Source organism: Aphelocoma coerulescens, chromosome 13, assembly GCF_041296385.1.
Source record: "Aphelocoma coerulescens isolate FSJ_1873_10779 chromosome 13, UR_Acoe_1.0, whole genome shotgun sequence".
Taxonomy (NCBI): Eukaryota; Metazoa; Chordata; class Aves; order Passeriformes; family Corvidae; genus Aphelocoma; species Aphelocoma coerulescens.
In genome coordinates, this window is record NC_091027.1 from 10,057,403 (window position 1) to 10,074,536 (window position 17,134).

Sequence of the window (17,134 nt, forward strand, 5' to 3'; positions counted from 1 at the left end):
GCGTGATCTAAATCCCTGGATCTGCACGGCCAGCCCAGTCAGTGTTCTACCTACTTCCCACAGCTCCCAGGTGCTGGGGAACAGAGGGAATCATTGTGGTTCCTGTGTGGAAGCAGGAAGAGGGACAAGGGACTGAGAGACAGACAGTCCCTGTACCCTCCCGCATCACAGCAGGGGAAGCACGGATGGCAGTCGCCTCTCAAGCAGGTAAATGCCAGGAGTCACTGCGACTCAACTGGAATATGGAGACCAATCAGTGCGAAATTAAAATCAGCCTGAATAAAATAGCGCCCTATTTACTTTCATCCTGCTGTCTCTTGGCTTTATAAATAGTTATTCCAGCAGGTCCTGGATATTGTCCAGTTGCAGAGCACACAGCCCATGCTGCAACCTCTGGGAGCAAACAGGCATCTACTGCCATGGGCATGAAACCTTCATGAATTACCTGCAAGGGACAGGATGGGAAGGGAAAAGGGCTTAAAAAGTGATCAAACATCCATGCAAACAGCTCATAACAGCAAGTGACAGTGGTCAGGGGTACCGTGAAGAGCAATTCTGAACCACAGGAGAAGATTTCAAGGAGAAAACAGAGTGGAAGAGTAGTCCCAGAATAAAGGGCTGCTGGGAAAACTGAGATTCTTTAATATATAGGATTAAGGATTGCCAGTATCCTCAGGGAGGAAATGCAAATGGGGTTCAGACCATTTTTTCCATAAAAATTAGGAATGAGAAAGAATAGACTTTGAAGTTCAACATGTTAGCAAATGAAAGCAACAGCAAAGGAGACACAAAGAGAAAGCAAGCCCTGGACGCCTAGAATTATGTCTTAAACACTTGGTACCGAAAGACAGAACCTGAGGTGATGAGGAGACTTCCCTTAATGCCATGCACAGATCCCAGAAAATCTCTAGATTAGAAATTGCCTGAGAAAAAAAAGTATTGCACAACCAAGGCAGGATGGAATACAGCATCCGAATGGATTCTTCCGGCCTTATTCAGCCAGACTGGGATGATGAGGCTGTGTGGAGCACAGCGAGGAAGACATGATGGCAATACCAGGTTGCTCTTGGAGGCATGGAGTAGGGAAAGGATTTCTGGATGGTTCTCTTTGCTCTATGAAATGGTGGCTGAAGTTGGCATAGAAGGAGGTGACAGCTGACAGACATCTGTGGAGATGTCAGAAATCCAACGGGCACTTCTACAGAGATTTGCAGGGTTGGCTGTGTTGACAGGGACTGACCATGTCCAACACCCTCATGAAAACCAGGCAGTTGGTCTAGGCTGCACAGAGGTGATGAAGGACCAGGAGGACACTGTAAGGACACACAGCAATAGTCATCACTGGGTCTGTCTGGGAATGGATGGTCTTTGTGGTGACTCCTCGGAGGCATCAACGGTCTCACTCATATCTGGGAACTGGCTGGGATGGGCACTTTGTATTTGGCTGATGGTCATTTCAACCTATGTACTTGGGTAAGGCAATTACAGAGCGAGTTCAACCCCTCATTACTGGTGGCCATGGAATGCCATGTGTCAGGAAATGGCACCCGACCATTGCTCATGCTGATAAGTGCTATGGAGTTGATTGGTGCTACGGAAAGGGTGGTTCAAGGGAGAAGAGCTTCAAAACTTGGCTTGGACATTAATTTATCCATGCCTGCCTCTAATGCACTGTCAAGCAGTTAATGTATGTCCGGATTTGGGGGTAACTGAGTGAAACTCGGGAGTCCATGGCCTAGAGGAGATGGTACATCAGGATAAAGCAAAGATGAGATCATGTTGGGTCCTTCAGACTATGATCGCTGTGGCTCTACAGTGGCTCCTTCCTCAAAGGGAGATGTGTAGAGTCTAAAAGTTTAAAGATTATAACACAATCACAAAGTCTTCAGTTGGTTTTTTTTCCTTCTTTTAAAAATATATTTGGGAGAAATGTTTCCTAACATCCAGAAATTTGGTTAGCTCCTCTGTACTTTTTATCCAGCATCTAAGGCAGGCTCTGCTACTGCTGGGGTCTGCCATTCTGCCTCTTGCAAGGAAAGCCCCAGATACAACTGTTGCCTATTTAAAGTAATCTACAAACCAGTTTAATAAAAGCTGACTGCATCTGCTTCCATGTTATTAGTTCTGCCCCAAAACTCTGTTCCTGGCAACACAATGTTCCACGCTAATGAGCCAAATCTTCCCCTCCCATGGCAGTACTCCTAAACCTCCACACCATTCAGTTCACAAAGTTACCACCCTGTTTTTCCCTCGGGGGAGGGAAGGATTGCAGCTGCAGAGGGGGTTCTTCAAATAATATGAAGGCCAAAGATCTGTGGGAAAATCTGCTCTCAGACAAATAGCACTTGGGGGCATCTGCAGAGAGAACCAGCCCCTCTTTACTTCTGTCTGGGTCCCACGTCCTTCTGGCAGCAGAGTTTTTTGTGAACCAGGCTGCCATTAATCCCCTGCCAGTTCCTACACCCTACCATCCTCTGTGGGCAGACAGCACCGAGTGGGAGATAATGCTGCAGGGAAGTGGCATTTACTTCAGCTGGATTTTGTGGCCTCTTGGGAGAGTTTCAACTTGGGGCAGTTATTTCTCACCCGCTCCTGCTGCAAAAAGGAGGGATTTGGTGTAGACCAGTGCAACTTTTCTCAGCTCCTTTTCCAGTGAATTTTCACCCACTCTTGCCATTTTCTTCCTGTAGCACTGAGCGTGAGATAAACAGCAATTCGAGGTTATCGTGCTGGAGTGATGCTGCCCAGATTAAAGCGAAATCAGATAACTCATTACCTAACTGAAACTTGCTGTTAAACTTTTAGAGAGAAGTGATAACATCTGAGAGCTGGAGGACTCTGCTGCCCTGGCAGACACCCTGCGGCACCCCAGCTGAGCTGGGGGGCTGCACCCCGGCTCTCCTGCCTGGCTGCCTCCACACCTGGGATGGGGAGATGCCTACGGATGTGGAGATGCCGGGATGCAGAGATGCAGATGCCCAGGATGGTGAGATGCAGAGATGCCCAGGATGCAGAGATGCCCAGGACACAGATTCAGAGATGCCTGGGGTGTGAAGATGCCCAGGATGCAGAGACACAGAGATAGCTGGGATACAGAGATGCAGAAATGCCTGGGATGCAAAGAGGCACAGGGAGCAAGGCAGAGCCCCAGCCACCACAAACACATGTGTTTTTGGCCTCCACACACTCACACCTGGAGCCTCCAGTAAGGAAAATTTAGGCTTGGGAAGTTGACATGGGCAGTTGATGGCTTTCACATTCTACACATGATGTGCTTGCAAAAGCCATCTTTACCCTGTTGAGCTGAGTTTCCTTGTGATTCTAAAAGTTGGACTGAACTCATCTGACCGCCTCCTCTCTTGCTTTCTGCTATAAACCTTTCTGCACCCCATGCGACAGCAGCATCTCCCTGGAAAAGTTTTCATCCACTTCAGACTTTGCCTCAAGCTATTAACTGACAAACTGGCAGCAAACTACTGTTAAATGATTTCCTAGAGATTACTGTTTAAGTAAAAAAGGTTCCAAGATAAATAGACTCATTCTTCATGACAAGGAATTTAAATTATGCATCCAGAGGTTTGGTACATGTGTCCAAAAGCTATGCTGTGTGATCCTGTGATCAGGAGGTTGTTCTCATTACCATATTACAAGTGGGTAAATGACATTTATTCCTGGTTTAATAACAAGGATTTGTGTGTCGTGTATTTCAGACAATGTTTTGAACCATGCCATCATCACTGCCATCCAGCTAACACCACTCTATGAAATTATCATTTAGGCTGAGAAGGTGATTTGTTTTTAAAGGAAGATGCCAGTTGCCTTGAAGGAGTTGTGGTCTTAGGGCCATCTGCAACTTCCTAAAAGATTATGAAATTGCAATTTGTTTAATATCTTGAAGTAAGTGGTTTAATAAGCAGCACAGCTTACTCTTTTAGGCTAGTCCTCTGATCATTTCTGAAACATCCCCTCTCGCAGCAGCCTGTGTGGGATTTTACATTTCATTTCAGTATCGACATTGCCATACTCTCCAAACATCACTTACACATGAAACAATAAAGCTCCACAATACTCCTGGGGGAAACTGAGTCACAGAAAAACAAGCTCCTGTGGGACTGGGAGCTGAAGCTGGGATAAAACCACGCTTCCTCTGCCGCAGCCCTGCACGGCAGTTACAAGACTATCCGGTTCCTCTGCTATAAAACGTGGTAACATGCCTCACTTCTTACCTGATTTTGAGAACATCCTGTGTTAACACATAAACAACTGGTGCTACTCATGTCTGTTTATTTGGCTATTTACACCGTCTGCCACAGCACCTGGTGCTCTCTGGTAAGAGGATCGCTCGGCTCCCGTATCAAACGAGCTCCCGGTGCACAGGCAGGAGAGAGGCAGCTCCCGCCCACAGAAACAGCAATGCACCCACCCCACAGTCAGGCATTTACCACGGGTTTCAGAAGGAAATTTGGATGAAGAGTTATGCTTTTGGATATGGGAGCTGATCTTTCAGGGATTCACTGCAGCCTGCCTCATCCATCACTATGCACTTATGTGCAGATCCATGCGCTAGATCTGTACAAATAGTGTATTATAATTTGAAAACATTCTATTTTACACAGTTTGAATATATGCATGTAGTTATATACTAGTTCCAGTAAATGTCAATAGCCAAACAACTGGCACTGACATATCAAGTAATTTTCTGCACTCTTGAGTCAAGAAACTAAATTTTCTCTACAACAGCTCTTGCATTCAAGTGCTGCCAGAAGACCCAGTCAGGAACATTTGGTGCTTTTACCTGAAATCTGCTCCTAGCAGAAAAACCTGAGCTCACTAGAATAGTAAAAAACTGACATTGCCAGATATAACCCCAGTTTCAGTCACTCAATTAATTACGGAAAAGAGAAAAGGGCTTAAGCACGATGCCAGCTTCAAGCATTAAAAGAAGCATTAAAACTTTTTAGCTTTTTCTAAACACCACTGTCTATTGCATTATAAAGAGCAGGATGCCAATAGAAGCCAAAATTTCTCAGCCCTCGGTTGGAAAGAGATCCTTCAGTTACTGATGACTCCATGTAGAAATTAATGCATTTACACTACAAAACTATTGCCTTGTCAAGGTGTTCCCATGTCTCCTAGTCCAGCTCTTCTAGGGAGCTAAATTAGCAACAGTAAACCCACTTCTGTGAAGTCATTTTACAGCATTTGATTCTTCAGAATTGCTAACAGCCTGCAAGAAATCAACTGACCAAGGTAAAAACTGGAGAGTCTGTTTGCCTTGGAACAGGACCCCCACCCTGGACCAGAGACAAGAGCTGCCCTGCAGTTAAAACAACCTGGAACAACTGTAAGTCTCCCTGTAAATCCCTTGGAGTTGCATTGCTGGGTGCGTTTGCGTCCTGCCCCACAACAACCAGAGCTACATCTGATTTGAATGAAACTTCAGACTTCATGATTTTCATGCCAGCTATTTCAGAAGCAATGTCATTTTCTTCAACACCCTGTTATTTCACTTGCCATCTCCACAGATTTTGCTCCAGTTCCAGAAGCAAACTTATTTTGAGAATATAGACTCAAGCATTTCCAAGTGGTTTTAGAAGGGCCACACACTTAAAATCCAGGATAGGCTTAAAACACAGACTTCAGCCACCCTCCTGTGAAGGTGTGCATCTCCAGCACCATCATATTGCTTATAAAAGAAAAATGCAAACAAGAGATCAGAGCTGAAGATTCCAACATTTTTCAGAAAACTATCCCTATAGTAATGCTTTCAAACAAATAACAAGTGAAAACCGAAACACAAAAGCAATAAAACCAAATCTGATGAGCTCTTCAAAAAGATCTCGAGCGATATCAGCTGGCAGGACTCTGTTGTCTACCCCAGAGCTACAGCAGTTGATCCCAGCCAGGGCTTTGCTGCAAACACACCGAAGCCAGGAGGCTGCAGCCTTTCATATTCCAAAACAAAAGCCAAGTTCTGATCACTGGGATGAGGAAGAAATTTTTTGTTGTGGATACATTACTGTGTAATTACTGCAGATTTCATTTACTTTCTTTTGAATACTACAGCAGATACAAAGGCCGCATAGATGTGGCAACTTCTTGTGTTATTATCTAATGCTCTAGGTTTACATTTTAACAGTTAGTTCCCCAAAATACCAGGGATGTGTGTGTCTATTGAAGGAAAAAAAAAAAAAATTCCCTGCTGGAAGACAGGGAAATACAACTCATATTGCCAGCTACTGTCAAACTGATAGCAAGGAAAGAGTTTCACATAAAATTTGAAAAAAACCCCACGAAAAGTCACGTACCCATTTTCTCAATAAAATCGGGGTTAGAAACATGGGAATAAGATCAGAAATGAATGCCCCTCGGTAAAGGACTATCCATGGGATGAGATGTAAAATTCCGTAAAGCACAAATATTGCTAAGAATATTCAAAAGTCAAAGCTTTCTGTGAGTGTGCATGCATTGAGATGTCAACACAACTATATCACAATCACCGAAATTGCTACTAGCCTGCATCCTCTCTGAATGGCTATTTTTAGGACCTGGCCTTTCATGTGGTATAATGATGTGGATTTTACAAGAGCATTTATAATGTGTTTCATACGGTGTACAGCCCTGGAGAAATTGCTTTGTATCAGAGAAAGTAAAACAAAAAGTTTTGGATGTTTATTTAATTTTTTTAGAATTTTATTTCTTATTTTATGTTACTGCATCTGGTTTCAATTTTGGGTTAATAGGCATATTTAATTTATCTATTTATTTAATTTATTTAAGCACTCCAAGGAATACTCAGCACAGCATGATGCAATCTTGCAAAACATCACTTGGATTTCTAAATCCATATATTCTTTTGGATGGTGAGATTCCAGATCTGGCAATGCCACAGTCTGCAAGTCATAGCAGGAAGCTAATGCTCAAAGGCCAATTTTTGACCTGGGGTTTGGTGGTGTCAGGGGTTCTGCTGTGTCTCCCACTTAGAATCCAAAGACAACAACTCCTCCTCACTATCCTGACTCCCACACCAGTAATTCCCGGGCAGCAGCAGCACGTTCACCTCATCAGCCTCTCCATGCTAAGAACAACAAATTTTCATGTGGTAGATCTTACGACGGTTTATTTCCTAAACATGAAAGCAATCTCTGCAGTGCCATATCCTCAGTGTCAGAATAAAAATGCCACATTTCTGATCCTTTCTGAGCATTTCGCTGCAAAGAGTCTCTTCCCAGCACTTCTTCCCCAAGTGCCTTTATAATCACAGCCCCCTTGCACCCAGTCAAACACACCTTATGACCTTGGACTTTCATATTTTACTTTTGTGTAGGTCCCATCAGAGCAGAACCTCAGTTTACGCTCATGGATGCTACTCCTCAGAACAAACCACAGCAGAAAACAAATTCAACATAGAGCAGACAAGCTGAATCACTTAAAAAAAAAGAAGTCTTTTTTTGGTCAGTCTGTGATTACTATGTAGCTCTTCAAGGCAGACGTGTACTTTGTATATTATAGTTCCAGATTCTTCAGTGGAACAAAGGAGATACTGTTGAGACTTTTTTTTGCCTATCATTTAATCAAATGCAAAGTTGTTATAACCAGAGGGGAAAAGTGCTCTAGATTCTAGTATCCAGTTTTACTTTGGTTTCAAAAACTTACCACAGCACGGTTGAGTTTATTGTTTTCTTTCACAAAATACTAATTTTGGGACCCCGTGAAACACAATGAACCAGATTCTTTTCGTGGCAGCTGAGCTGTGTTTAGCACAGAGGTGGTGAATGGGAAAGGAGCAGTGGTTTAAAGCCACTGTGGTGACCTCTTGCCCAGCCCCTCCAGCCAGCAGGATGCTCTGGATGGGGACAGCTGATTTCATCAGGTTTTGCTAACCCTTTTTTACTGACCAAGTGTCCCACTTTCTCCATGAATCCACTTCACAGAGGGGGTTGTGGTGGAACAGTCCTTCATTGGGAATGGTCAAAAATAGCATGTCCAGAGAAAGGCAATGGAACTGATGAAGGGTCTGGAGCACAAGTCTGATGAGAAGCAGCTGAGAGAGCTGGGGGGGCTCAGCCTGGAGAGAAGGAGGCTCAGAGGGACCTCCTTGCTCTCTAAAATTACCTGAAAGGAGGGTGGAGCAAGGTGGGGGAGGAGGTTCAGTATTTTCTCCCAAGTAACAGGCAATAGGATGAGGAAATGGCCTCAAGTTGCACCAGGGGAAAGTTTAGGTTGGATAGTAGGGAAAAGTTCTTCACTGAAGAGGCTGACAAGCCCTTGTACAAGCTGTTCAGGGAAGTGGTGGAGTCACTATTCCTGGAGAGATTCAGAAGACATGTAGATGTGGCACTTGGGGACATGGCTTAGTGGTAGCCTTTAGTGGTAGGGCTGGGTTAAAGGCTGGACTCGATCTTAGAGAGCTTTTCCAGCATAAATGATTCTATGATCCTAAATTATAAAGACTCGAAGGCAAAAACCAGTGACAGTGCAGTGCTAAGTTGCTCTGCAAGGAGGTGCAGGTAAGAGCTCTTTGTCCAAGATAATTGACCAAGAAAAAGATCCTGCTGATTATCAAGCCTGAGAGGCACATGGTGTTGCAAACCCTTCCTTTATGAAACAAAGTCGGTGGGTTTGTGAGCCACCAGCATGTGCTGAACTGGCAGTCTCATGGTGAGAACAAGACCTTGGTTGATGCTCACAGAGGGTTTGGTCCAGACTTTGCACGTTCTTTGGACATTCACCCTATGAAACACTTGCACTGCCTGGGGCCTGGAGGGAGCCGTGCCCTCTCGGACAGACCGTTGGACAAGCCAGCAGACAGAACAGGCACCCGGTCTTTACTGATTCAGCTGGATTAAAACTGGAAACTAGGAAGTGAACAGCTCTGTATCCTGTATCCAACCCTCTGAGTCACCCGTTCGCCTACCAAACCTTTGTTTCATCCTCCAGACACAGAGACTAATGAGCAAGTATCTTGTTATAGCCTATTTTTTAAAAGAGAGATTCAAAGAACAGCACATGAAAGAGCCTAGAGGGGGGACTCACATGTCCCAGCTTGGCACCAGCCTGGGATTTGATCAGGCTGAGAAGTTTTCCCTGCCGCAGTGGCTCTGCAAAGAGTTCAGGAAGCAACTTGTACCTACTCTGCTATTGCTGTGCCCTCCACCCACCATTGGTAAATGATGAGGTAAGAGCATGTGTACATCAGGCTGGCAGAGGTGCTGACATAAGCCATCTCCTGGCTCCCTGAGCAGTGAGGTGGAGTGGCAAAGACATAGGAAACCAAGGGCCCTGAGCAACCTGGTCTAGTGGCTGGTATCCCTGCCCATGGCAGGGGATTGGAATGTGATGATCTTTAAGGTCCCTTTCAACCCAAACCATTCTGTGTTTCTATGAAGTGAGCAGCAAACAGAAGGAGAGTAGCCAAAGCCTTGGAGGGGTGGGATGAAGAGAAGATCCCACAGTGGCTATGCCTTCAAAAAGACAGTTCTGGCACCTAATCCCTCTTCAAATCAATGGAACAGAGAGGGGAAGATAATCCTTGAGGACTTGTTACGGAAAATGTGATTCACACATGGTGCAGGAGGTTTTAGTAACTGAAGAGTAGCACGTGCCTGACTATTATTCACCCAAACCCACCCTGTCCAGCACAGCCTCCCTGTGACAGTAACGATGCTCACAAGTGCTTGGGTCCTTCCTCACCTTCTCTGCGGTGAATTGGCAAGGGGGCTCAAAGGCCAACCCATAGGAAACAAAGGCTAAATTTGGTCTTGATGAACCATGGCCAAAAGGCAGACAAAGAACTGCAAGTATGAAATTAATGGCAAGCTGTAGATGCTTCCTCAAAACTGTTGATGTTCCTCAGCACTAGGCTTTGCTCTGCCCATAACCACCATGCCGTGTACACACAGACACAGTCCACACCAGATAGCCATCTTAGGTGTGCAGCTCACACCAACCCATATCCCAAAATCCTGCTTCCCTTGCAGATTATGCTACAGATAGAGAGGGTTCAGCCTGTGATTAGGATCTGGCCCTATACAGAAGATCTATGACAGCAGGCAAGAGAGTCCTCCCTCCAGAGCCAGCAATGTCTGTGTAGTCACAGGAACACACGGGGTTACTGGACTGGGTACCAAGGGAGAGCAAATGCCAACACACCCCACTGCATGGATTAGCCAGGGTTTTCACCCCAATGCAGGAATTTAATGGTGCCAATAGAGTCATGGCATGAGAGGGATCACAAGCTGTGAAGCAACACACGAGTGAGCACATTGCAGAGCCCCGCCTGCTCCCCCTTCTCTCAGTTACAGCTTTGGATACCAGACCAGCTCTGCACTTTTCATCTTGGACATGCCATGTGCCACTCAAACCCAAATCACTTTGTTCTTCACAGTTAAAATTTCAAACCCACTAATCATTAACATGGATGAGCTTTGGGAACTTCAGCTGATGTTAAGCTTCTACTTTTCTCTCCAGATTCCCAACCGGTCAAGCCCATAACATTTCACAAACAGCAATGGTCGGAAATTTGCAGGAACAGTGCCTTTACCATGCATATCTCATAGCAACTCCCCACCAACAAAGCATCCCATGCCTGGGAAGCCAGTTCCAGGGTAGCCTGTGAAGGAATCCCAGTGGGAGAGCAGATATTGTTGAATTGTCTGAATCCCGTGCACACTTACTCACATTCACAGATTTACATAAAACTTGCTTTTGTTTCCCTGTGACATTTTGCTTTCTCTTTTTTTCATTCCAAACAATTTTAAAAGTAAGGTTATATTAGACCACACACATGCAGTACTGTATCATGTCGCTGCTTCTTAAGCAGAACTCTCTAATTTATTTCAAAGGGAAGTTCTGCTTCAAAATTGAGGGTGTGATATGAACTCAGAAATTAACACAAGAATTTTCCTTGGGGGGAACAAAGACTGAATCAGACATGCAATAAATGACCTCGTAAGCCCTGTCTCTTGGTACATCCACATATCCAAAATTGTTCTTTAATATAAAACATTATTTTCACCACTATCTTATTTCAAGCTAGGTAGAAGAGCTGAAAGAAGTGGATTTGCTTTGGTCAGAAGGGAACAAATTACTCATCTGTCTGTCTGCCAGGAGGTCCACCAGCAGCCACCGCACTCCTAACGCTTTTTGCTGGGAATGTTACAATTTATGGGGACAGGGAACCATCCTGGTGAGGTCCTGCAGTGCAAGCCCTGCTGCTAGGGAACCTGGCTGGGATGCTGCTCTCCCACAGCAGCAGGCACTGTTGGCTTCCTCCACACACAACATCTGGAGAGGGATGCAGCAGTGCTCTCAGAGCAACAAATCCCCATCACACGGTGACTCCGGGGAGTTTTCCCACTGGTTTCAAAAAGATCCAAACTCAACACAGGAAAAAGCAATACTAAACTATTGCTCTGACAGTGCAAGTCAGGACAGAAAGGCAGAGAAGCAGCTGAGCTGCAGATTTCCTTCCGCCAGCTGCTGGCGGTGGGGGGGGAACAGTCTTCTGCTGCAGAGGGATGGAGCAGAAGGGGATGCAGCAGGAGGAGCCATGTCCTGGGGCTCAGCTGCTGTTGCTTCAGCTTCTGTCCAGTGAAGAGCAGTCCTAGACTGTAGCTCCATGCTTTTTGACCTTGTGTTAGACATTTGGGCCCTGTGGCCCCAGGCCAGCAGTAACTGCACTTTCATCTTGCCCTGCCCAAGGGAACATTTCATACCCTCTGAACAAGCTCAAGGAGCTCAGTGGACCACAGGGAGCAGGCTCTGAAAAGCAACATTATTTGTAAGTCCTGCTGTCTTATTTGGGGACTTCAGCTGTGCAGGGCTTGGGAAGGTACCCCCACTCTTCTGCTCCCATGTAAGCTCTGGTTTGACAACTTAGTAATTAAGAAAATGAGGTAGTGTCTGTTTTCCAAAGAAAAAGAGCCTTTTACACTTCTGTTTCTCACACAGGCAGAAAGTCAAGTGCCTCAGCTTTATATATAGAACATCTTAATCCTGCCTTTACACTCCTCACACACTCAACAAACACATCTGAGGTGCACAGAAGGTGTGAAGAGCTCCCCTCGGATCTCTCCCATCAATGGAAGCAGGGAGACCTCGTGCCCTATATACAGGGCAGCATGGCTCATTCCCCTATTTTATAAACCTATTTACAAAAGGAACTTAAAGGAACTTATAAGTGCTCCTTTTACCATTTAACTACCACACAGTACAAGATATAACAATGTTCAGAAAACCCCCTCAGGTCTAAACTCAATTATACAACTGTAGCAAGAAAAATATTTTAATCTGATCAAAGTGTTAACATGTTTGACCATGTCTGACCTCTAATGTTTGTAACCACCTAAAAGGCTGATGTTCTTACTAAGGATGTACCTTAATTTGATTTAAAGTCATTTGTACTATTTAAAAAAGGATATAGTTTTATGATTTTATATTTAATTTAGAAAAACAGTTCCTCAACTTCTTCATATTCTTTGGAAGTTTCTTGCAGATTTTTAACACATAAGTCCTACATATTTCACTCTGGGAAAAGCTGGACTTTGCATAAGATGGGATAAAGTGGAGCCATGAACGACCACACACACAACACCTGAGAGCCAGGCGAGAGACAGCTCTCCTGGGCCTTGCAGTGTCAGGATTTCAGATGCACACACAGGCTATGCCAAGATGCTCTTGAACACCTTTGACTGAGAGTGTGCCCTCCCCAGCCCAGCAGCTGATGGGGTTCACAGCTCCCAGAAGAAGGGATGCCTGGGCTCAGCCCCCTGCCTTATCCTCAGCTCCAGCAGCACCTCCAACCTGCCCGTGCCCCCAGCGACAGCTCTACTGACAGTCCAGGAAACCTGTGCCTGCCAAAACCAGCAGCACTCCAGCTGAATCATCCTACACTGGCATTTCCCACCTTCAGCCAAGGTGGGCCACCCTGCTACAGGGAGCTCCTGCCACCCCCTCTGCTGCTGGTCCTCCAGGGACCATCAGCTGGGCTTGGCTTTGCTGCTGATGGCAGGTACCCAGCCACCTTCAGAGCATCACTCTGGAGCGGCAGCAGAGCACATAAATAACACAGCTGCGTGTGTTTTGGTAAAAAGAGGCAATTTTGGCTGGGAGATGTGGGGAGCTGAGCAGGATGCTCAGGTGAGCAGTGTAACAGTTAGTGGCTACAAACACCTTAAGGGAAACAAAGCAAAAGTGACGCTGCTGAGAAAATCAGAAAGAAAATGGGAAAGCAGCACCCCGGTATTGCTGGTAGCAACACACCCAGCCAGGCAGGCACTGGGGCCAGTCCAGAGCCACTTGCAGCTCCCTCACAGGGTTTGTGGGGGGCCCATCGAAAAAATGTGGTTTTACAGAGCGTTGTAGGGCAGGGGTTCAGCCCCAGCCTCCGTGCCGGCTGCTCTGTGTCTTTCAGGGAGTTATACTCTATTTTCAGTTGGGTAAATTACTGTTTTCAATGTAAAGCCCTGACAGTTTGCCAAAGTACTCCTGGGTTAATTTTTTAATTGATTTTTTTTGACGATTCTAAAATTAATCCTACTTGCAAACAACTGTTTCCAGGAAGCCTCATTAACCAAAATACAATCTCCACTATCAAGTGCATGCATGACTGTGATACGTAATCCTATTCACTCACACAACCCTCCTCCCTGACTCTACTTCTGCTAAAGTATTAATTAAACACACTTTTATGGATGGTTAAGTATCTGCAATCTTTGGTCACAGATCTGACCTCCTCAATTATTGGAAGCAGCCACCAGATTATAGCCCACACTTTATGTAATGTACACAGCAGCAATAAATCTCTATGAGAGCAATCCATAATTTACCATGATAACCTTTGCAGAGTCAATAGAAATATAAGACAAAACTGCCCAGAATAATATATTGGAATAGTAATTGTAATAAGTTGAAAAACTGGAAGACTTGCCTTCATCTGAGGAAGAAAGCTTCCCTTGTCTGTTAGGGAACAGATTTTTAATTGAAAACGTCAAATCAGCTCTTCATAAACCACGGCAGGATCGAAACAGGCCTAAAGGAAGCTGGCTGAGGCACTGGATGATTTTGGTGGCTCTCAAGGGGATGGGATTCCTTCTCTGCTACTTATGTTTTCTCCCTTTCAAGTTCTGCACAGTCTATTTGCTCCTGTCTGCTGCTCTGACAGTAACAGCTTGGCTTTTATTCTGTTATCAAAAGAAAAGGTGATTCCTAAATCACAATCTACTTCATAGCCTAGCTGCTAGTAAATAGGCTATTACACTCTGCTGCCCATCTAGGAAGAGTTTAAGATTAAAAGAAATATTCCACTATAGCAAAAAGTTGCTGGATTAACGTAACTCTGGACCTATCCAGATTCTATCTCAGGGAGCAAATGAAATGTGTTTACATAAGACAAATGTAAAAGCATTTAAAGTTTATTAGGAAGAGAACAGCTTAATATTTTAGGGGATGAGTGGGATACCTGGTCCCTGGACAAGGTGGGAAGCACCAGAAGAAATGCTTATTTGGGTTACAACAACGTACATTGGGCCTGCCTTGCAAACACTTCTTTTCTTGCTGTAAACTGAAGGAAGACTTATAAATTTAGGGATAGATCCTCAAAATCTGCAAACTTCAGCAAAGTTCCAGCAGTCTGCAGCCAAGAAAACTGAATCCCCTCGGAAAAGCTGTGTGGGGTACAGGCAGGCTCTTGCAGGGACCTGTCTCCTGCTACCCAGGCCAGCTGGGTCCACTGTGAGGGTACGGCACTGATTCCTACAAACAGTACTGAGTTTCATACTCCACAGTCCATCAATTTTTCATAACACCAGTTTTACATCCTACTCCTCTTGTGAACAAATGACCGGATTAAGGATGGGTTTATAGATTCTTTTAAACTTTATCCCTTTAAAAGTTAAAACCTGAACCTGAAGTAAACCAAATTACATTCTGTCCTCACTTGCCGATGGCTAAAGCAGAACAATGTCTGAAACAAATGCAGCAGTGCCGGCTCCGAGGAGCAACACCAGCACCGACTGTCTGCTGCAATGTCAAGACATTATTTTCTAAAGTTCTGATAGAGATGGTGATGGGAAAAGACAGCTTTTGTAATGAAGCCTTTAGTTTAATCATTCAGATAGCAAAACTTAGAAACATGAGAACATACAGAATTACTAAAGCTGATTTAAACCGAGAAGGAAAAACTTTACAGGAAGAAGACGGGAATAGTCCTCCAGCAGCATGAAGCCTTTTCCTAAAAACCTCTATTGCCATTTTAGAAGCACAAAATCCACTTTCTGGGCCATCATCCACAACAGAGCCCTAACACACAGAACGCCAGAACCTGGCTGTTTTACAGGCAGACACATCGAACTCAAGCTCAGCTGCAGGACATATCCCTGAACACATACACAAAGACCAGGAGCTGCTCCTTCCAAAGCCCATGACCCAGAAAAAGGAAGAGACATTTTTCCATCAGATATTAGGATTTGACTGCTAGAAGAGTAAAGCCAAACCTAGAGGATGAGGAGACTGGAAAAGCAGCTCCTCCAGCAAATTCAGAGCGAAGCAGGAGCCTCCTGCCGAGCATCTCTCCCCCTTCCCACTGCTTGTCCCTTCGGCTTGGACAGAACAGTGTCCAGGTATTTCAGAAACTGGGCTCCAATTTGTCAGGAAAAAAGCATGTGTAGGTGCCTGCACAATACCTGCAACATACTTTAGAAGTGAGAGAGGCCACAAACTTCTCCATGAGGAGAGGAGGAACTCACCAGAGGTGACATAGATCCATTGGGCAGATATGGATCTGAGAGCATCAGGAAAGGGTAACCGGAATATGCAGATCCTTTATACATCCCTGGGTCCTGATGTTTCATACCTGCTGAAATCAATGTTCCCTGTAAAAATTCATCTTATGACAGGTGATTCCCCTGTCTGTTGGGGGCTCCCAAAGAGGTTACAGCATGTTGTGGGAGTCTTTTTGTTCCCATACTCCTCAGAGAAGGTGTTTGGGAGTGCCGGGGTCCCCCATGGGTGCGGACTCCCACAGTGCGGACACTAGGAAGCCTCGGTGCTGTCAGTAGTAGCTTTCCACCTGGGAGCTGTGGTGGCCAGGCTGGCATCCCTCACTCCCAGGGGTGACAGGGTGACGGGCTGGGGAACCGGGGGGTCACCACCCCGGGGAGGGTGAGCAGTAGACGGGGCGCACTGGGGGAGACCAGCAGGAACCGGGAATGAGGAGAGGGGGGACATACAGACACGCGGAGGTTGCTGTGACTAACCATCATCCATGTGGTCCGGGAGCTTCTCCTGGTACACCCTCTGCGGATCCTGCACTCGCCGGAGGGCCTGCACGGGGAGGAGAGAGAGGGGCAGCGCGGGGGCGTGGGGCGGGGGCCGCGGCGGGGCGGGGGGCGCGGGGCCGCCGTGCGGGGCCGGTCCGGCCCGGCTCACCTCGGGATCGGCGGCGGCGGCGGCCGGGCTGCCGCTGCCTTCGGACTCGTTCACCAGCGAGGACTTGAGGTCGGCCAGGTCTCGCTCGGTGAAGGCGTTCTCGGGGATCTTCTCCTCCTGCTCGCCCTCGTCCTTGAAGGCCAGCATCTCGTCCGTGGCGCCCAGGTCGTCGCCGCCGCTGCCCAGCTGCGGCATTTTCCTCCCGCCGCTCCCTCCCCGCCGCGCAGCAACTTTCCCGGGGAGTATTGTTCTCCCGGATCAAGCCCTTCGCAATTATTACTTGTTTTCTCTCCCTCAATTATTTTCTTTCCTCCTCTTAAAAAAAAAAAAAAAAAAAAAAAAAAAAAAAAAAAAAAAAGCTCTCTCTTGAATTTTTTTCTTTTTAAAGTTTTTTCCTCCTTTCCTTTTAACTTTTAAACTTTTTTTTTCCTTTAATTTTGTTTCCCCCCTTTCCAAATTCCCTTTAAATCCTTCCTTTAGAAAAAAAAAATTAGAATTGCTTTTCCCTCTTCACTCTTTTCCTTCCCCCCCCTTCTTCCCTCCCCGCTCCGGCGGCTCGCGGGGGGCTCGGCAGGCTGCGGGCGGGCAGGCGTCGCGGGATGCCGGGCTCCACGGGCCCCCCCGTGCCGCCGCCGCCCCCCCGCCCTCCGAGCCCCGGGAAGTTTGGCTGGAGCAGCGGGCGCCGGCGGCTGGCGGAGCACGGAGC

The 17,134-nt window shown here is 46.1% G+C and overlaps 1 protein-coding gene across 5 annotated transcripts in view; it reads right to left on the reverse strand.

Moving 5' to 3' along the window:
• Nucleotides 1–16,781, reverse strand: part of TCF7 (transcription factor 7) — a 72,846-nt gene extending 56,065 nt beyond the window's left edge. For 3 of the 5 annotated variants that reach the window (XM_069028839.1, XM_069028838.1, XM_069028836.1), the window contains exons 1-3: nucleotides 16,429–16,781; nucleotides 16,257–16,323; nucleotides 15,747–15,853 (exon numbers count right to left, since the gene is read on the reverse strand). In XM_069028839.1, the coding sequence (XP_068884940.1) occupies nucleotides 15,747–15,853; nucleotides 16,257–16,323; nucleotides 16,429–16,623 (369 nt within the window). In that variant the 5' untranslated portion in view covers nucleotides 16,624–16,781. Of the gene's footprint in view, nucleotides 1–15,746; nucleotides 15,857–16,256; nucleotides 16,324–16,428 lie in introns of all 5 variants that reach the window. The other 2 variants (XM_069028837.1, XM_069028835.1) reach the window with 1 other exon arrangement.
• Between the last annotated feature and the right edge of the window lie 353 nt (nucleotides 16,782–17,134).